General features: G+C 30.5%; 1 protein-coding gene across 1 annotated transcript in view; it reads left to right on the forward strand.

The window, feature by feature from the left end:
• Nucleotides 1-21,482: 21,482 nt before the first annotated feature.
• Nucleotides 21,483-23,389, forward strand: part of LOC132721073 (uncharacterized) — a 29,618-nt gene continuing 27,711 nt past the window's right edge. The window contains exon 1 of the mRNA XM_060705324.1: nt 21,483-22,559. Within this exon, the coding sequence (XP_060561307.1) occupies nt 21,594-22,559 (966 nt within the window). The 5' untranslated portion in view covers nt 21,483-21,593. The remainder of the gene's footprint in view (nt 22,560-23,389) is intronic.

A 23,389-nucleotide genomic window follows, 5' to 3' on the forward strand; every position in this document is an offset into this window, starting at 1 on the left:
TATTTTTGAGTCATTTTACACAATACAAACGATTTTTTTTTTGCAAATATAAAACGGAACGAGCCAATGATCTGAAATTTTGCACACACTTTAATGCTTAAGAAAAACATCAAATGCTAACATACACAAATATTAAATACATCTTTCCAGTGTCAAAATACATCTGTGGGGTCTTTTAAAACAGGATCAACACAAAGCCATACAAAAAGATGATAATATATATGGGAGGTGTACACGCATACTTGTATAATTATATGTCAATAGTGATTTGTTTACAGGATATTGCAGATGCAACCTGTTTGATTGTTTAAGTATCAATTTACACATATAGCCTTGTCATCACCAGATAAAATAAGTCACTCACAAGAGATTTTGTTGTAAACTCTGTCTAAACCTCTTATTTCCATTACTTAGACATGTTATGTCTTATAAACTGACAATAAACTGACAATAAACTGACAAAATACTGGCAATAAACTGGCAATAAAGATAGCTTGTATTACCTTATTCCGGAAATATGAATGAAGTATTTCAAGTTTACTTGTCAGTAAGTCCGGTTTAACATTTAATACGTTAAAACGTTAAAAATTTTGATGTTTGTTGTCCGTAAAGGTAATGTTTTATATCGACAATCTCTTCTTTGTCGAGTATTAAACTATTTCTTATGCCACGATTCGACTTGGGGAAATGATTGTTTCTTGCGATTATTTAATTTTTAAAAAAGTAAATATATACCATAAATATACAATTTCTCAACTTATGGACATATATTTATATCACTAACAACCACACTTAAAGACATTATCGTCCAATACGTCACTAACGGCGGATAAGGCTGATAATAAATTACAGACTACTCCTTGTGCAGACGTATTTATTATATTAGAATATGATACATTTTCATTATAATCTTTGTGTTTGCGCCAATCCGATGAGGCAACACTTACATATCATCATTTTTGACAACAGGCTGCGTTTGTCGCATTTGTCTCATGTCGAATCCTTGAGATGAGTATAAAATAACAAAGTATGCAAAAATTTCCAGAATAATGAAATCTTAAACGTCTATATCATTAATGGCATACTTTTTCAATAAGTTAAAAAGGAAGGTGTTTCCTGTAGTTACAATTATGTCCAATTATCAAAGCGGCCTTCAGTTTTATTTTCTGTTGGAAAAACAGTTGTGTGTATTTTAAAATTAAGTATTTCAATAATTTCATTTTGGAAAAGTGCATCATATCACTATTAAGTTTCTTTAAAACATCGTCCCGAGAGGTATTTATAACGCATCAGTAACGATCGGTCCCAAAAACAGACCGGGGAACGAATTGTTCGCTTTACTAATTTGAATATTAAGCGCGGACCGGTAAATTAAAGGCATGATGGTATTCCTTATTGTTAATGAATCATATTGTAGATAAATAATGCACATAGGGACACCTGAAGTTTCTCCACTTCAAGTATAACTGGAAAGTCGTCGTATGGTATTTTTATTGTTGTTACGACACACAAGACCAAACCAACCTATGGTATTGAATGACAGATATTTTATATATATATATATATTAAGAGAAAAGTCGATCAATTTTGGAAAATCGAGAGCAATGCACCGTTGGAAGTCAATGATATGGATGTTTCGTACGTAAATTAACTAAATAGTCTGCCGCTGTTTAATAACCAGTGGTAAACTAGTTTCGGTATTACAATTTCTTCTAAAAGCTAAGAATGAAATTATTTAGTTGACTGGGAACTAAATTAGTTCCTTCTAACCTGACCTATCCTTCGAGGGAAGACATATATTTCTACATTCATGCTATTCAATGAATGTCAATTTTCATCATGCTTAACTTCACACTGAAGTTTATTGAATGTAATCAAATATGCTCAACCATTTATTGTGATTAAAATATCTCTTATTTGATTTTTATGCAAATCAGATATTTTTTAGAAATATTTCAATAATACAAATTGAGATAAAACATAATTTTATTTGAGGCAAATATTTATGAAATTATACACATAGCAAATATATAGACGCGGATTAAATAGCAATGAAAATCGAATATGTGAATATCTGATCGTAGCCAATATTTTGATGTGCAGGATCTTAACGACTCTTGCAAACACATTGGTTCTTGCGAAAATGCCGAGTACCTTTGTCAGTCTTTTATCAAGTACTAAGCTGTTCGAAAAATCACCCTTTTTAATTTAAGTTTTAGGATATTGGATATTATTAAATAAGAAAACAACAACAACAACAATAACGAAAAATTTCCCAGCCTGATATGGGTTAGTTTTCTGACTTTGCATCATTTCAGTGACAGAAGCAAGTTTTGTTGATAATGCAAGGTATATTTTCAATTCTTTGGTGACGTAAAAGTACATATGTCCGTGCGTTATTCATTGCAATTTAATGTAACGAAAATATTTCAAAGCTGGATTGCTATATATATTTTGCAAAACCTTACTTTATATCAGTGTTTATTATATCTTAGCGGATAGTATTTTACAATCATATAAATAGTAATTTGTAATTGTTTGGCTTCTAAAATATAAAAAGATCAGATTTAATGTGATGTGTAATTTCCTATTCATTAAGAAATGCAAAGTTTTTAATATATAATGTTAAGTTATATAGGAAAGTTTTGGAAAGGGTTAAAAAAACAACAACAAAAAACATGCAACTTTGCGTGTGTCTTTGCAATATTTTTAGCAACTTTGCCAATCAAAAAGTGTACGGGCACTTGGTCCTCTTTTTACTAAAGACTCCTGACCTTTCAGCAAATGATATTTAACACACGCAATCAAGTGTGTATTAAAGGATATTTCAAAATAAAAAATGTGATGATATCTGATCAAATAAGCACGCTTTAAGAAATGGAACATAAAAACAGGTCATGTAAGATGACTGACGCTACCAATTAAAGGAAAGTCTCTAATTATTAACGGCACCGTTTTTGTGATAGGTCTCCAACTGGACAATTAGTTTTTGTTCCTTCTGTCGATCATTTTGCACGGAAAACGGAATTCTAAGATAATATCTTTGCCATTTAATTTTCTTTATTATTTTAATGTTTTGACCTTATTGACACACAAAACTGATATAATGCATAATAACAGACAAACGTTTCACAGATTTGAATGTGCGAATAAGTTATATGCTTAAGTTTGTGGTACGTGATTTTTCAAAACTTTTGGTATTATAAGACCTTTAGAAATGATGGCATCGCATCTTATACAGCTATAAAAGTATTTTTATATTTGTTTATTCCATGATAGACCTCCATAAACATAATTGTTTTCAAATAAAGCAAGCATCCTGGGATTTGTGTGCAAATACACCAAACCTTTTACTTACCATACGGGTGTAATGTTCTCAAATTCCCAAACATTTGGAAAATTATTATTATTATTATATATATATCCACAAACCTTGTGGTAAAAGCTATTGGAGCAATATACTAGTCATAAATCCATAATAATATATAATTTTATGAGATATTTATAAGTCATTTGATACGGAAGTCAGTAATCTTCATTGGATTTTCAAATATTGTCTTAAATTAAGGCTATGAGTTTCTATTTAAAAATGATGTTTTTTTTTGATAAGATAAAATGCATGATATAAAACATTATCCCATTTACGTTGGTTGTAAGTGAAAATATTATGTGTAAGTATAATGTATACTAGAGGTCCTGCTTATTTCATTCATTTTAATGATTATATAAAAATAAGTTCAAATTTAACTTGTATTTTAAAAGGCCACATAAAGTTTAAAGATTATTGATTAGACACTCTCACATTGTGTTTGTTTCACGTATAAGTATTAACCTTTACTTTAAAAGGGACTGTATTTTCAAAGTGTATACAGCTAAATGTACCTGCACCAGAAATAATTGTAAAATTTAATAAGTAAATTCATCATCTGCCGTGCTTGTATGAAAATATTAATATTGTACTTCTTTGCCTTAAAAGCGAATAGCCCATGCTCAACAAAAAAAAACCCTACTTAAAATACTAGTAAAATAATACTTTTTCTGGAACATTTTTTTCTGTTTAGACACAATACTCATGTGCGTTAAATAACAGAGACATTCCTTGTTGCATCTCCTTTGAGAATCGACAATAAGATCATGACATCAATATGATTATAATGATGATAAATTGTATAGCAATATTTCATAAGGTATAGCTTTTGACTTTAATTGAGCAATGATAGTGATAATGTAATGATAGATCCTTACTCTGACCTTTTATTTGAATAACAATAGATTGAACCACACACATGAAAATGCGCTCTTTTGTTAAAAAAATGTGTTGTGGTGAAATTCTTATTGTATCATAAGAAATGGGCAGGTTAGGGATCTATGCATTGTATTCACTAGTATAATCCTTTAGGCTCCGAGACAGCTTGGTTAAATACAAATCGCATTGCATAATCGTTTTGATAGTGTTCGAATTTAGAACATTCATACATATCTGGTACATATTTTCAAATTTCTTTATTAGTATATCAGGTGAACTCAATTCGTTTCATCTTAAACAAAATCAGTGAGAGGAAAACAATTTCTAAACTTTAAAATTCTAAATTACAACACTAAAGGAAAACAACCTAAGGAAAACAACCTATATGTCAAGATGTATTCTAATTTTCTTAAAATAACCCAATAAATTTAAACTTTATAGAAAGTCATCAAAAGTCGCGTTTCATCTCGGAAAATTGAAAGGCGAGTGTCTAACAATGTTTTTATTGTTATTCTGTTATTCTATTTTCGTGATGCTTGAATGTTGCAACTTATCTAACACTTTTTGTTATCTAAATCTCATGTGAGTCATTAATTTCGAATTTCTTTTCAATAGGCAGGTTATTTAGTTCTATCTGTTTTTATTATGATTGAAAAATATATTTTGTTTTGAAAGTACGTACTCGCTGAGATTTCTTTTTGGCTATAAAACATATTAGATTATTTATGAATTAAACAAAGTTTTCAAACTACATGCTATTTATCTTCAAGCTAAAACTGGCTATCTGACTAGTGTTAGTGTTGTTGTTTTTTGTTTGTGATTTTTAAGTACAAAATGTATAAACTTGATTTTTTTCAAAAATAATATTAAACTACAAGACTACACCTTTACTCTAAGCGTAAATATCTCTTGGGTTGAAATAAATAGACATTAAGTTGCTCACATAATGCAATGTGATGCAACTTTTTAGTTCAACTTTTCGGTAAAGCTTTAAAGTTTTGACTTAAAGCGACAATGAAATTGTGTTATGGCGACCTTTCTGCTTGACGTATAGAGGAAGACCTTATGCGGTCCTCTTCAGAGGTTTCACTGTAATAGTATAATTTTTTTACAAGACTCTAACGTGGACAATACTGCACTTAATATATCCTATCTAAATTCATGCAATTGTAAAAATTGTTATAGCATCAAATTGTGTTTTTAATATCAAAAGGTTCATTTTCTATATCAAATCTATTGATACCGTGTTTGGCAGATCAGAAGTTTTTATGGAACGGCCAAAGTAGGCTTTAGATGTTGTAAAATATTTATGTAAACTTTTAATCTTGAAATATTAACGTATTAAATTTGCCTTTAAGACAAAGAAAAAGTGAAGTAACCTATATCAATACTTACAATTTTGCTATCCTATTTTTCATTGCATAATTTCTTGGCGCTTTCAAGAGACAAAGTTTGCATTTGAGACAAAGAAAATTAATGAGGTTATCTTTATCAATGCTTACAATTTTGGTAGCCCATTTTTCTTGGCATAATTTCTTGGCGAATTCTGACCTGACTTATTTAATTAAATCAGATATAAAAGAGTGTTCTGTCAAGCCAGTCACACGAACACAATACCATGTTAAGAAAATTAGGACAATGACAGATTCTCTCGTTCATTTTGTTTAGTTCCATTGGCTGTGACCTACCAAATAAAATCGAGGTTTTATTTCTATGAGCCATGAAAGATCACAGATTACATTCACCAATGTACACTTGATTTTTTTACTTAAATTTTACTAAGTAAATAAAACATATCTTGCTTTACACCGTTACAAATAATTTACAGATCATATATAAAGCAAGAAATTGTATCAAATTATTAAGTTAAGAGCCAGGTTGAATTTAGTTCTTAATAGAATTAATTATTTTGTTGTATGATTAATAAATGAAAACTTATAAACCCAAAATGAATATATATATGTTGCTCCTGATCGCTTTTTTAGATTTTATAAACCGTAATGAGGTCAAAACAAATGAAATAAAAGTTCAGGTAAATTAAATTTTATTTCTTTGCCCAAACTCGAGAACATTCGAAAAAATATGTTTTCAACTCTTATATGCATTTGTTTTTTTTTAATTAAACACGTTATTTTGCATTTGCAAAAAAAAAATGTATTTTGTTTTTGAATCTAAAAATGTATGTTCCAGCATATAACCACATCCTCAGAATCGCTTTGCGTTTGGGTCTATGTTAAAGATAATAAAAGCTAAAATACATAACGTTGATGGATGTTTGTTTGAAATTGGTGCAACAGTCCAGACACAAATATAATCTCACACAATGAAGAAAATACAAATACAGTGGTACCTTTTCATCTTAATATATCTCAGTAGGCAGCTAAATTACTTCCAAAGATAAAATTTGTCCTTTTTTGATCTTGTACATATTGGTTTGCTTTGCTTTTAGATATATCATTTTTAAACAATACTGTGATAAGCAGACCTATAATCCATTTCCTCTTATATTCAAATTAGATTTCCAGGATAAGAATTCAAATAGGTCAAATTAAGATATACCTTTTCTAGATCTAAATCTTATTGACAATAAGTCAGCGAATTCTAACGTTTTGAAAACATGGAAAAGGAAATTAAACATGTTTAAAACTAAACTTAAACTAGACTCGCACACAAACCATAAACATTAAAAATGATAAGAGAAAACGAAACCCAACCAGTCAAAACTGATCTAAATATTTGTTTTGTTGCATGTGACTTAGCCTGTCGTTTTAAGAATTATTTATCGAATACAAAACTTGGAATTTAAATATATTTATAAAAGGAATGGTACTAATCTTAGACTAGTAAAATTTGAATATTACATGTGTTCGTTTACTTAATAAGGTAAAAAATCTTATTTTACCTCTGACCGTAAGTTTCACCAAGAAAGGTTAAGATTGGTTAGTGCAATTACTTTTTGAAATCGACTGATCATTTTCCTATTACAAAATCGCAAATAAATTAGAATAATGTCGCACAGTTAGAACTGTTCTTATTATTATAACATATATTTGCAAATAAAAAAATGTTATGTTGTTGATTTAAGTGTTCACTAATACCGAAACCTAGAAACAATAATCTGACATGATACTGCTTGTTAGGGTAATTCTCTATTTATCAATGTACGAACGGATAACGCTCCGTTATTGTTTTCCGAGGTAAACTGTTAGCATAGTAAGAAATTGGGGAGAACGTAAGAACGTGGGGCCCATGACTGAATATAGCTCAGAGTTTAATTCACGTTGCTCTGTTACTCTGTGAAATTTGAGGATGAATTTCAATATAGCAGGGGAGTATGTCACGGTTCAGAACTGTTCACTATTTAGGGGTGAAAATGTGTAAGCGGCCGGATAGCTCAGTCGGTAGAGCCGCGATACGGTATTCTGATGGCCCGGGTTCGAGTCCCGGTAAGACTGCACATTTTTCTCACCAAGTGACAGTTTCCGCACAACGGTGGACCATGACTGAATATGGCTCAGAGTTTAATTCAGTCACGGCCCGCGTTGGGCACCAAATGTCACAGGGTGAGAAAGTCTTCAGATGTGTACAATATGTCTTATGACATTAAATGAGCAACACATAATTGTCATATGAGTACAGAAAAAAACAAACGAAAAGAAACATTGGCCTTTACATACAGCATAGTACGTGGATGATGTAAACTGCACATTTTCTAATATAGATATTTAAATACAATTAGCGTCATGAGCACGTATCGAGGGAATTCTTTGACATTTTCCTTGAAACCAAAAACATTTTAACCTGACATCAAATTTCCTTATTCATTACATTTGAATAAAAGACACATAAAATGTATAAATTCTAATTCCTGTTATCCAAATGAATTCAAGCCATTTGATAGTTTCGTATTTTTTATTGTATTAAATTTGGTACAAGAAACTGCTGACATTTCGTTTTAAATGTTTAAATTTATTTATTGTATCATTTACACAAGAAAGCTTCAAGTAAAGACCCATCTTGGGAATATTTCTAAAGTACATTTGTGTTCCATATTTCTTAAAATTTTCGATTAAAATACTGAACTGATCTAGCGATAATCTTTAACATAATTATTATAATTACAGTCTATTTTAGCGTCTGAGTGCATTCCTGTAAATACAGCTATCAATTTAACTAATCAGCATAGTGCTCTAGACTGGATAATTCATAATGATTTAACAGCTTTAGTAAAGTATCATTTTTGTGTCTACAAAATATATTCTTTGTTTTTCTTACAACTTTTAAATTCCCATTTTGTAATATCATTTAAATTCATTTCATATAAAAATGAAAGTATGTTTTATGTTATTATTATATTTACTGCAATTGCCTAAGTAGAGCTTCTTGAAATTTAAATTCCTATTGTCATTCAGTAGATGGCAAGTTGTAAATTAAGTTCTGCTTCAACCGGTGCCAGGGGGGGGGGCATATGCTTTTCATTTTTAGTCATTTTGCACAATTCATATGTTTATATTACAAATTTAAAATGGAAGGAGCCAATGGTTTTAAATTTCGAAAACAAGGTAATGGTGCAGACCTACCTCAAAAAAATATTTTAAAAAATGTTTCCGGTGCTGTGATGTCAAAATATCTCTGCACAGCTACTTTAAACATGATCAACACAAAAAATAGAGAAAAACAGAATCCCTAAAGAAAGTCCAACACAACAAAATTGAAAATGTTGAGGGCTCGGTTAAACCATAAAAGAGATAATAATATATGGAAGGTGAACATGTATATATGTCAATAGTGATTTGTTTACAGGATATTGCAGATGCAACCCGTTTGATTGTTTAAGTATCAATTTACACATATAGCCTTGTCATCACCAGATAAAATAAATCACTCACAAGAGATTATGTTGTAAACTCCGTTTAAACCTCTTATTTCTATTACATAGACATGTTATGTCTGATAAACTGACAATAAACTGACAATAAACTGACAATAAACTGGCAATAAACTGGCAATAAAGATAGCTTGTATTACCTTATTCCGGAAATACGAATGAAGTATTTCAAGTTTACTTGTCAGTAAGTCCGGCTTAACATTTGAGACGTTAAAGCGTTCGAAGTTTTGATGTTTGTTGTCCGTAAAGGTAATGTTTTATACCGACAATCTTATCTTTGCCTGGTATTAAACTATTTCTTATGCCACTATTCGACTTGGGGAAATGATTGTTTCTTGCGATTATTTAATTTTTAAAAAAGTAAATATATACCATAAATATACAATTTCTCAACTTATGGACATATATTTATATCACTAACAACCACACTTAAAGACATAATCGTCCAATACGTCACTAACGACGGATAAGGCTGATAATAAATTACAGACTACTCCTTGTGCAGACGTATTTATTATAGAATATGATACATTTTCATTATTATCTTTGTGTTTGCGCCAATCCGATGAAGCAACACTCACATATCATCATTTTTGACAACAGGCTGAGTTTGTCGCATTTGTCTCATGTCGAATCCTTGAGCTGAGTATAAAATAACAAATTATGCAAAAATTTCCAGAATAATGATATCTTACGTCTATATCATTAATGGCATACTTTTTCAATGCGTTAAAAAGGAAGGTGTTTCCTGTAGTTACAATTATGTCCAATTATCAAAGCGGCCTTCAGTTTTATTTTCTGTTGGAAAAACAGTTGTGTGTGTTTTAAAACTAAGTATTTCAATAATTTTATTTTGGAAATTAAAGTGAATCATATCACTATTAAATCCCGAGAGGTTTTTAAAACGCATCAGTAACGATCGGTCCCAAAAGCAGACCGGGGAACGAATTGTTATTTACTAACTTGAATATAAAGCGCGGACCGGTAAATTAATGGCATCGATGGTATTCCTTATTGTTAATGAATCATATTCTCGATAAAAAATGCACATAGGGACGCCTGAAGTTTCTCCACTTCAGAACTGGAAAGTCGTCTTATGGTATTTTTATTGTTGTTACGACACACAAGACCAAACCAACATATGGTATTGTATGACAGATATTTTTTATATATTTAGAGAAAATTCGATCATTTTTGGAAAATCGAGAGCAATGCACCGTTGGAAGTCAATGATATGGATGTTTCGTACGTAAATTAACTAAATAGTCTGCCGCTGTTTAATAACAAGTGGTAAACTAGTTTCGGTATTACATTTTCTTCTAAAAGCTGTGAATGAAATTATTTAGTTGACTGGGAACTAAATTGGTTCCTTCTAACCTGACCTATCCTTCGAGGGAAGACATATATTTCTACATTCATGCTATTCAATGAATGTCAATTTTCATCATGCTTAACTTCACAGTGAAGTTTATTGAATGTAATCAAATATGCTCAACCATTTATTGTGATTAAAATATCTCTTATTGGATTTTTATGCATATCAGATATTTTTTTAGAAATATTTCAATAAGACAAATTGAGATAAAACATAATTTTATTTGAGGCAAATATTTATGAAATTATATACATAGCAAATATATAGACGCGAATTAGATAGCAGTGACAATCGAATATGTTTTTAATTGTGGCCCATATTTTTATGTACACGATCTAAACGACTCTTGCAAATACCTTGGTGCTTGAGAAAATGCCGATTACCTCCATCAGCTTTTTGTCAAATACTGAGCTGTTTGAAAAGTTACCTTTTTAACTTGAGTTTGAGATAAAATTCAAAAAGTAAACAACAAAAAAAACTAGCATTTCAGCAGACGACATAAATAGTAATTTGTAATTGTTTGATTTCTAAAATATAAAAAGATCAGATATAATGTAATGCGTAATTTCCTACTCATTAAGAAATGCAATGTTTTTAATAATAAATATATAAAGTTAAGTTATATAAGAAAGTTTTGGAAAGGGTTTTGAAAAAACAAAAAAACATGCAACTTTGCGTGTGTCTTTGCAATATTTTTTAGCAACTTTGCCAATCAAAAAATGTACGGCAATTGATCCTCCTTTTTACTACAGACCCCTGACCTTTCAGCAAATGATATTTAACACACGCAATCAAGTGTTTTTATTAAAGGATATTTCCAAATAAAAAATGTGATGATATCTTATCAAATTAGCACGCTTTAAGAAATGGAACATAAAAACAGCTCATGTAAGATGACTGACGATACCAATTAAAGGAAAGTCTCTAATTATTAACGGCACCGTTTTTGTGATAAGTTTCCTACTGGACATTACAGAAGTGACAATTGGCTTTTGTTCCTTCTGTCGATCTTTTTGCACGGAAAACGGAATTCTAAGATAATATCTTTGCCATTGAATTTTCTTTATTATTTTAATATCTATCATTATAATTGTGACAATACCATGTTTTGACCTTATTGACCCACAAAACTGATATAATGCATAATAGCAGACAAACGCTTTACAGATTTGAATGTGCGAATAAGTTATATGTTTAAGTTTGTGGTACGTGATTATTCAATAGTTGATTTAAATACTTTTGGTATTATAAGACCTTTATAATTGATGACATCGCATCTTATACAGCTATAAAAGTATTTTTATATTTGTTTATTCCATGATAGACCTCCATAAACATAATTGTTTTCAAATAAAGCAAGCATCCTGGGATTTGTGTGCAAATACACCAAACCTTTTACTTACCATACGGGTGTAATGTTCTCAAATTCCCAAACATTTGGAAAATTATTATTATTATTATATATATATCCACAAACCTTGTGGTAAAAGCTATTGGAGCAATATACTAGTCATAAATCCATAATAATATATAATTTTTTGAGATATTTATAAGTCATTTGATACGGAAGTCAGTAATCTTCATTGGATTTTCAAATATTGTCTTAAATTAAGGCTATGAGTTTCTATTTTTAAAAATGATGTTTTTTTTTTGATAAAGATAAAATGCATGATATAAAACATTATCCCATTTACGTTGGTTGTAAGTGAAAATATTATGTGTTAAGTATAATGTATACTAGAAGGTCCTGCTTATTTCATTCATTTTAATGATTATATAAAAATAAGTTCAAATTTAACTTGTATTTTAAAAGGCCACATAAAGTTTAAAGATTATTGATTAGACACTTCTTCACATTGTGTTTGTTTCACGCTTTAAAGTATTAACCTTTACTTTAAAAGGGACTGTATTTTCAAAGTGATATATTACAGGAAATTACCCGGCACCAAAAATAATTGTAAAATTTAAATAAGTTTAAATTTTCCATCTGCCCGTTGTTGTAAAATATTTAATATTGTACTTCTTTGGCTTAAAAGCGAATAGCCCATGCTAAACAAAAAGAAACCCTACTTAAAATACTAGTAAAATAATACTTTTTCTGGAACATTTTATTCTGTTTAGACACAATACTCATGTGCGAAGTTAATAAAACATATCACTTTGCTTTAAACCTTTTAGAAATAATTTACAAATCATAAAATCCAAACATGATATCAAAGTTTTAATTTATGATCTAGATTGAATTTAGTTCTAGGTAGAATTAATTATTTTGTTGAATGATTTAATAAATAATAACTTTTGTTGTCTTATACTATTTTGGTGACACCTTTGTGTCCCTTGTTGTTTTGTCGTCTACGGTAAGTATCTTCATCTTTGCCCCTAGTGTATATTTCTTTTGTTTACCCCCCCCCCCTTTACCCGGTTCTCCTGTCCCCTTCCCCTGTGCCCTTTGACTTTATGGGCCTTTTATTCAATCAGTTATTTGTTTTCTTTGAGTTCCTTATCAGTTACTAATTGTTTCTTCTTATGTATGATTTTAGTGATTTTAGTAACCTGCCCATGCTCTGCGTTGTGCCCTGTCTTGTTTTTCTTTGGGGTCCTCCTGGGCTCATTGCCACTGGCTCTTGTTGCTGGATCGTGTTGGGGCTGCGTTCGTTGAACGCCGCCTTTCCTTGTTGATCTTGTTTACCATATTTTATAAACCCAAAGGAATAAATATGTTGCTCCTGGTCGCTTTTTTAGATTCTATATCAGACAATTTGAAATCATTTGACATAAATGTATTTTAATTTCAGAAAAAAGTAAAACAAGATGAACGTTTATACATATAAACTGGAAGTAATGTTTTTGTGGAGTAAAACTTGGTTTTGTTTAGAAACAATTAGCACGTTTTTTTGTAGCGCTTATTGTCAAATGAAACTAGATTAAAGAAGTTTTTTTTTTAGAAAAAATATGCTTCAATATTTAAAATTAGACACAAACGGGTATAAAACAACCTTATTTATAATCTGAAACATGGAAGCAGATTGTCTTGATTTTAAAACAAACCGAAATAAGGTCAAAACAAATAATATACAGGTTCAGGTAACCTCCATTGTTTTCTTTCTCTCGAAAACATTCGAAAAACATATTCTTTCAAATTCCTACATACATTTCTTTTTAATTTTGGATTAAGTACGTAATATTTGCCAAAAGAAAAAAAAATTTGAATCTCAAAACTTATTTGTCCAGCATATTACCACATCCTCAGAATCGTTTTGTTTTTGGTCCATGTTAAAGATAAGAAAAGCTAAAATACATTACGTTGATGGATGTTTGTTTGAAATTGGCGCAACAGTCCAGACACAAATATAATCTCACACACTGAAGAAAATACAAATACAGTGATATCTTTTCATCTCAATATATCTCAGTAGTCAGCTAAATCACTACCAAAGATGAGATTTGTCCTTATTCGATCGTGTACATATTGTTTTGCTTTGCTTTGAGATATTTCATTTTTAAACAATACTGTGATAAGCAGTCCTTCAAATTAGGTTTCTAGGATAAGAATTCAATTAGGAATCAAATTAAGATCTCCTCTTTTCTAGATCTTAATCATGACTAAAAATCAGCAGATTCAAATGCTTTAAAAAAAAAGGAAAAGGAAATAAAACAAGTTTAAAACAAAACTAGAAACAAATTTGCACACAAACCATGAAAATTAAAAAGGATAAGAAAAGAAAAACACGAAATCGAACCCCAATAACAGCAGCCAAAGCTGGTCTGAATTTTTGTTTTGTTGCATGTGACTTTGTCTTTTTCAAGTAAAAAAACTTGGAATATTAATATTTTTATAAAAAGAATGGTACAAATCTAGTAAAGTTTAGATATAACATGTATTCGTTTACTTATTAAGGTAAACATATTTATATTTTACCGCTGATCATAAAATATATCTTAAAAGGTTAAGATTGTTTTGTGCAATTTCCTATTATAAAATCGAAAATCAATAAGAATACTTTCGCACAGTTATAACTGTTCTTTCATTACAACATACATGTGCACATAAAAATGTTATGATGTTGTTTAAAGTGTTTACTTATACGGAATTCTAGGAACAATAATCTGACATTTTACTGCTTGTTAGGGTAACTCTTAGTTTATCAATGAACAAATGGACAATACTCCGTGGCAAACTGTTTGTACTGAAACAAATTCTTCTTTTACGAGATAATATACTGTTGCATGATTTGTGATTTTCCATATTATCTAGTTACCATATAGTTATGATACCTGCCAAACACTTGTTTTACGAAATGATATATTATTGAATGATTTGCTATTTCCATATAATTGAGTTACCTGCCAAACCCTTGTGACGTGACACAAGCTAAAACAGTTCATTTTTGTTTGTTTATTTGAGGAACTATTTTGATGTTATCTTTTTAGTTAACCACAAAACTAAATTAGTGCATATCTAGAATATAACACAAAAATGTTAATTACAATACAGACATCATAATGATGTTCAACAGAAGAGTGCTATCTATATACGTGCATAAAAAAGTGCATCACGCAATGTTATTAAAAAAACAAGGTCTTCTCCAGGTATTGAAAGTAAAGGAAAAACTTATTTAAGATGCGAAATAATATCAATTTTGTTTTCGAATATTTTTTTTCATTGTGTGTTGCCTTCATATTGCCTTCATATACACCCCAAATAAAAAAGACAAACAAAAACCCCAAAATAATGCCAAACAACAAAACAACAATAACAACAAACAACAAGATTAAGACAAAAATAGTTTGTTTAGATGTAAAGAAAGCAAAGAGCAACAATCAAGAAAGTCACAGGATATGTAATTTATGCCTCATGACATTATATGTGCAACAAGTAATTATCGTAGGCGTAAAGAAACAAACAACGAAAAGAAACATTGACTATTACTTACCGCATACGTGGATGATGTAAACTGCACTTTTTTATATAGATATTTAAATTAAGCGTCATGTTGACGCATCTAGGGAATTCTTTGACATTTTCCTTTTTCCATTTTGTAATTTCACTTTAATTTTCTTTCATATAAAAATGCAATTATGTTTTTTATGTTATTATTATATTTATTGCAATTGCCTTAACAGAGGGTCTAGACATTTAAATTCCTATTGTCATTTAGTAGATGGCATGTTGTTAATTAAGTTCTGCTTCAAAGGGTGCTACGGAGCATACGCTTGCTTTTCATTTTTGAGTCATTTTGCACAATTATTTCGCAAATTTAAAACGGAAGAATCCAATGATCTAAAATATCTGCACACAGGTTAATGGTCCTGACCTACATCAAGCAGTACACACATATTGAGAAAAAAGTTTTCAATGCTGTGATGTCAAAATACCTGTGTGGGGTCCCTTCAAACAGGATCAATACAAAGCCATGAAAAAGATAATAAATTATAATATATATGGGAGATGTACATGTATATATGTCAATAGTGATTTGTTAACAGGATATTGCAGATGCAACACGTTTGATTGTTTAAGTATCAATTTACACATATAGCCTTGTCATCACCAGATAAAATAAATCACTCACAAAGGATTTTGTTGTAAACTCCGTCTAAACCTCTTATTTCCATTACTTAGTCATGTTATGTCTTATAAACTGACAATAAACTGACAATAAACTGGCAATAAAGATAGTTTGTATTACCTTATTGCGGAAATAAGAATGAAGTATTTCAAGTTTACTTGTCAGTAAGTCCGGTTTAACATTTGAGACGTTAAAACGGTCGAAGTGTTAATGTTTGCTGTCCGTAAAGGTAATTTTTTATATCGACAATCTTTTCTTCGCTTTGGCCATTAAACTATTTCTGAGACATTTGCATTCCGAAATGACTGAAGTAAGCGGTTTGCTCTTGCAATCAATAAATGTTTAAAATAAATGTATTCTCGTTAAGGTCGAAATGTTTGTTATGTAATATAATTCGTGGCCGAGTGGTTAACGCGTCGGACTGATAATCCAAGGATTGGTGACCGCGTGGGTACAAAACCCGTCAGAGGCAAGCAGTTGTGTCCGTTAGCAAGAAAATTTACACACATTGCTTAGTACTGGTTGCCTCCGGGAACAGATTCGTCAGTATTTCAATATACTATATAACTAACAGCTTTTAACACAATCGAAATAAAAATGAATAAGTATATTGAACTAAACATATTCTAAGTCTTAGATAATAAGATATCTTTATGATTTTATGTTCTTATTGATGATAAAAATATGATGCTTTTATGTTTCTTTATAAAAAAAAAGCTCTTTGCCTTATTTGTAATAATGGGAATGCATGAAAAATGAAACTGACAATAATGTCAATCAACGGTGGACAAAAATAAAATATCGAAAGCTTTAAATCTAACAATGCAAAAGATATTTAAGAAATATACACAGAATAAATTGAAAATTGTATTTTTTGTTCTATTTTTAGTCCGACTTAAGTGAAAAACTTTGCAACGCTTTCCAATTTTGATCACTGTTCACAATAAAAATAATCGTTTTGTAAAAAGGGATTAAGCGACTAATCTGAAATTTTGCACAAACGGTAATGGTCTATACTTACATCAAATAGAATTTTCGGAAAAACACATTCCAGCCCGTCATGTCATAAAAACCTCAGTAGAGTCCCTTTCACTCACAGCATTATCGCTTGATAAAATTATTCACTAAATCAATAAGCATAAATACTACTGATAATTTTTTATGCAACATTTACGTTTTTCAACAAAGAAAGACTGAATTGAAGACAAGTAAAAACAAAACTTATATAAGTTTCTCTTCAGTTATTTTTTTTTACAAAACCAAGATACAAAAACAGACAAAAAATCAATTATTAATAAATAAATAAATAAATAAATAAACAAATAAATAATACTTAAATAACATGCCGCAGTCGTTTAAATACTCTCAGTAGAAAATGGTACGATCTTGCAGTCAAATGTCTTCTTTCATTTTATAATAAGACAATGTTCCATTCTCTACCTTGTTTAGATTCTTTGTCACACTGAAAAATAAGACAGCACGTTTTAAATGCCTTTGAAAATAATAACATAGACTTTTCAGTCAATTTACTCGAGAGGAATTTTATTAAGTTACAGATGAAATTCCCTGGCGGCTGTGTTATACCATTTGTCTTAATGCTACAGAAATCAGCTTTTAAAATGATACTTTCGAACAAGACGGCAAGCTGATTAATGTGATTAGAATACGGAATAAAGAATAAAAGTTATTATGAGATAAGGTGGAGCGTTGGGTATTTCAACACCATGGCATTTCAATACCTTGACATTTCAACACCTTGGCATTTCGACATTTTAGTATTTCAATATCTTGGTATTTCAGCACCTTGACATTTCAACACCTTGGCAGTTCAACATCTTGGTATTTCAACACCTTGACATTTCAACACCTTGGCAGTTCAACATATTGGCATTTCAACATTATGTCGATTTAATATCTTAGTGGCGGCGTGACCGAGTAGTTAACACGTCGGACAAGTAATCTAAGAATTTCTGACCGGGTGTGTTCGGACACAGTTCGGGGCAAGCCGTTGTTTTCTTGAGCAAGGTTAAATTCATTGCTTAGTACTGGTTGGTTCCAGGAACGGATAAGAGAGTGTGTCAATAAGCTTACAGGTTCTTACACATTCAAACTAAACTAAATTTGTGTAATTTGTATGGAATGTTAATTATTATATTTAATTTGAACAATTTCTTACTTCAGTCAAACATACATAAGAAATGGTGCATGCATCTATATTTAAAAATGCGTATTTGACAAATATATAAACATTGAATAATTTATTTTCTATCCAATATTTAAACTTACACACTATTTTGTATGAATTTAGGCTTGGTGTAATGCAAAATTTCATATAAAGAAATAAAAATTGTACTGTGAAAACATTACCAATTATATTTTTTTCATATATATATATATACCTACTTAGGGTAAGAATATTGAATAGAAATGACGTAAATCTAATCGAACTGTCTGATTTTCAAGTGATTTTAACATAGTAATCTAATACATATATCATTGCCAAAGCTTTTTGTCTATCATATAGACAGTCTGGCTTTAGGAACGTCACGGCAGAAGTAATGATCAAATAACAAATTGACTTTAAAGGCACATTATGCCTCAGAAAAGTATAAATATTGTTCTGTATAAGACACAAAAATATGGTTGTAATGTTACTATATTTGGCTAAGCACATAGAAGATGCTTATCACCTGCAAGGAAATAGCAAAACTCGCTTTGTGTTAACTTTTGTAAACTGACTGATATTTTTTTACATCTTAAATCACTGCTTATTGCCTCAAAATACAAAATAAGCAAAATATCTGGGAAAAAAGTGATCCCTCGGAAAAAATGGGTCTATTACATGGGCAATGTGTATCTTTTATTAAATTGTAAGCAATTTGAGGCTTAATTGGCCTTCTATATGCAAACATCACCACAACGAACAGTCAAAAACATCAAATAGCTTAAAGCGACATTCAACTTTTATTTTCTGTTGGAAAAACACAGTTCTGTGTTGTTTCAAACTAAATACATTTGTATTTCATTAATTTTGCTTGGAAACAGTGAATCAAATCATTGTTTAGTATTCGTTCAGGGAGTTACACAATGACGTGCGTTTCTAAAATTAAAAAATCGGGGCTTTACTAATTTGAATATAGAGAGGGAACCGGTTGATTAGAGGAACCGAAATGTTTCCTTATTGTGTATGTAGTTTATCGTCCCCAACTTTCATTTTTCACATTCAGACTTTTAATTGACAATTATGGGAAACGATTCGTCTGAAAATAACATATTTAACCTTTAGAAAAGCTACAGACCGCTTACAACTTTTATACAAAATACAGCCATTTAACAAGCATAAAAAGAATTGTATTTCACCACTCTAGTGCAAACCAATTCCAATGATTTTATAGATACAACAATGTTAACTGATCAATGATGATATATGATCAGACTGATTTTTTAATTTGCATTAGATAAAATATTCCTCAGACTTGAAACAATTAAGTCTACTGGAATGATCGCTCATCTTAAACAGCGTTATTTACAATATATTAACTTTTGACATTAATATTATTTCCTGTTTTGCTATTCTTCAAAGAAATTGCCAAAATATCTTGAAATATTAAGAAAGTTGTGTGATAATCTTTCATATTTTCGAGGGAAAATTTAGTAGAAAATTGTCCTGCGACCATCCCGAATTTATTTTTGGTTCACGTAATTGACACATCACTTGTTTGCGAAGACAGTTTCTATTTAGCACGAAGCTATATCAAATTACTACGCAATAAATGCATTTAGTTGTCTCGCCAAACTGGCCAAGCTGTCCATCAGCTTAACTGTATAAGAAACAATTTTAAGCCATGTTCTATTATATGGCGAAATGAAGTGTTAAAGTTTATCTATGTATCTCGTATGGATACACTAATAACAAATCCTATACAATATAATATGGTAGCATGTTTTAAGAACCATTTTAAAGTAAGACACTACTGTGATGTATTGGAAAAAAGCAGTCACGGACAATCCAATGATTTTATATGCCACACAACACATGTGATATCATTTATGTTTTTCCTTTAATTTCTTTCAATAATTAACAATATTGTTGTACAAGTTGCTTTTATAAAATTTCAAAAACCGTGACCCCCTGTGATTTTTTTGTGTAAGCAAATGCCAACTTGAGGTATAGTTATATTGTTAAACATGTATATTTCTAGTTTTGAACATAGTTGTTGCGTTTCTGTTCTTTTTAGTTCTAGTTTGAGGAGGCAATTTACTCTTTGAGAATTTCTAACTTGTCACTTTGTCTTGACAAATTGAAATATTATGTTCTATGACAGCTTAAAGGAACCTTGAGTTGGATCTGCATCACATATCTGAACTTGAAATATCTCATATATTCATTTTTTCATATTTCAAAATGTGTTAAATATATGGAAACATATACATATATTATATATATATAGATGATTGTATGAACAAATTTAGATTCCCTGATTAAACGCGCCCGACAAGCAAACTAAGGATTGCTGACTGCGTGGGTTCGAACCCTGTCAGGGACAAGCCGTTATTTACTTAAGCAAGAAACTTTACAGTCATTGTTCAGTACTGGTTGGTTCCAGAAACAGATTGGAGTATGTTTCAATAATCTTACAGTTTCCAACACAATCGAACTTAAATAAACTTGTATAAACTAATGTAAACTAAACTAAAAAAAGTTGAATTTATTACTCCCAAATAAAGTTATTGTTAAGAGATATGTTCCTTCTCAGAATGCAGCGGGCACCTATACATATCTATTCCGTGACATTAGACACCTCATATCTAGAATATCCTTCTACCATATGTATTGCATATTAACCTACGAAAATATAAAAAGAAAATGCTTACAATTTATATTTAAATTTAAAATTCATATTTATTAGCTTCTTCCTAACTGTCAAACATGTGTTAAATAATGTTTTAATAATTGATTCAGAACATTGTAGATGTTTAACAACTGAAGTGAAGTTGCGCTGAGTGCGCGGTTATGTGTCATAAAGGTAGCAAAATGTAATAGTTTGACTTCCATACAAAATACCAATTCACTATAAATATACTTACTGCCAACATAGCTAAAGAAGCGAAAGCAGTTCATCTATATGGCAAATGAGTTTTTCGTTTGAAACTGCAACAGGAAACTAATAAAAGTTGTTTTTTTAGAAATAAATATGATAGTATTTCGGAGGCAAAGTGGGCTTTCAATGACATATTGTTGGGAAATGATTACATCTCTAATGTATAATAAAAAGTCACAGGAATGAAACTATCATCACAATCGACTTCATATCTTATATAAGCTGTTACATTCTTGTTACAATCATACAAACATTATATACCTATTAGTTTCTCTGGTATGATAACTTGTATGTATTTTATTGTATTTCAGTTCAAAAGCGACGACAATAGTTAATGTCAATTTGATCAAGATGTCATGAAAACGAGTTTAGTGGGAAGACGAGAAGAAAATAAAGTAAGGGTGATGTTTCCATGCCAAAGATGAAATCCCTTGGCTACCACAACATATTAATCTTAGCAGTTGTTGCTGGGGCTTTAGGCGCCGCACTTTCGTGTCCAGACAATATTAACCATGATTCCTCGAAGAATTCAAACGATCAATCACGTCTCTATGGGCTGAACAAGAAAATTTCAAATGACAATAATTTGGCACGAGACATTTCGCGAAATAATAACCTGGCTCCAGGCGTATCAATCATTCGAAATAATAGAGGACTTAAGATCGACAGGAAAACGGAAACGACCAAGAAACTTGTTAATAGTTGGAAAGAAAAACATTATTACGCAACTCATGCTGCTAATTATCTAACAAACAAGGGGCGCATATCAGGACAAAATTTATCTCGTAAATTACAAGTCAACACTTATTTTAAGACAAATGAGAAGAAGTCGCAAATCCATACAAATTCTTATTTTAAGCCGAAACAATTTGGAAACAAATTTACCACGGAAATGGATGAGTTTTCAAATTATTTGAATCTCATTTACGATAATGACAAATTGCCTTTAACAAAACCAGAAGCGGATCATACTAGGCGTAAAAGCCCGGAGTCTTCCGATTTTCTTAATAGTAAAACTCAAAATATGTCCACGGACGATAGCCATCATCTGTATCGCCGCGAGGCAGGTGCTAGTGATAGTTATACGTCGGTAAAAAGCATAACTGGTATGAAAGAGATTAAAATTGCAACGCTATTGCCTGAAGACGATTCTCATCCGTTTAGTATTAAAAGAGTCCGACCAGCTATTGAAATCGCAATTGACAAGATGAATCCTCTAATTGCCCACCACAATAGGTATCTTTCCGTCCGATTTCGAGACAGCAAATGTGACATTGCCGGTGGAATTAATGAGTGTATAAATTTCTATGTCAATAAAGAAATGCATGTGCTGTTTGGACCGTGCTGTGACTACAGCGTTGCTCCTTGCGCCCGACAGGTAAGAATTAATTTTCCAGATGTTCTTTTTTTTAAAGTAAATGTTGATACTTGCTTATCAAACAATTAACAATTAAGTTTGATATCCTGGCCTGTCACTCAAAATGAATTAGGTGTTATCAATACATTCATTATAATAATATGAAAGTATAATAAGATTTGTTAAACTACGTGAAGCTATATCTAATTAAATATTTCATGAAAAATAATTTGAAAACAGTTAAATTATATTGTGTACATACCCAAATGGCCGTTTCTTGAAAATATCGTAACATAGAATGTCTATGTTATTAACTATAAATAAATATTGTACATCAAAACAACGCTGATTTCACGGACCCCCCCCCCCCCCCCCCACTGGATTTCAATAAAATATAGTAGTAAATTTCTTTCGTTCTAGGTGTTAATTTTAATCACAATATCAACACAGGCATCGAATATAAAAGGCTATATATTTATTCCAAACATTATTGTCTGAATTTTACAAACAGAATACTTCCAAAATGCTTAAATCGGATAAATATGGTTATAAATTGTTATAAAAGCGAATATCGCAAGCACGAAATCATTGCTAAATGTATAAAAATCTTACTTAAAATGGTAGAATAGTATCTGTTCTGGAACATATTATTCTGTTTTCGTGCAATATGCACGTGTGTTAAATAACAGAGACATTCTATGTACCATCTCTTACAAGAACCGACCATGAGATTATGGAACATTTCTTGCCGCATTTGAAGACAAGAAACATAGATTATAACTGGTGCATGTTTAATTCGTCGTTTGTAATTCCCAAATTATATAAATAAATGCTTTGCTTCACATTGTTAC

Source organism: Ruditapes philippinarum, unplaced genomic scaffold, assembly GCF_026571515.1.
Source record: "Ruditapes philippinarum isolate M1 unplaced genomic scaffold, ASM2657151v2 ctg2782_1_1_1_1, whole genome shotgun sequence".
In the NCBI taxonomy this organism is placed as follows: domain Eukaryota; kingdom Metazoa; phylum Mollusca; class Bivalvia; order Venerida; family Veneridae; genus Ruditapes; species Ruditapes philippinarum.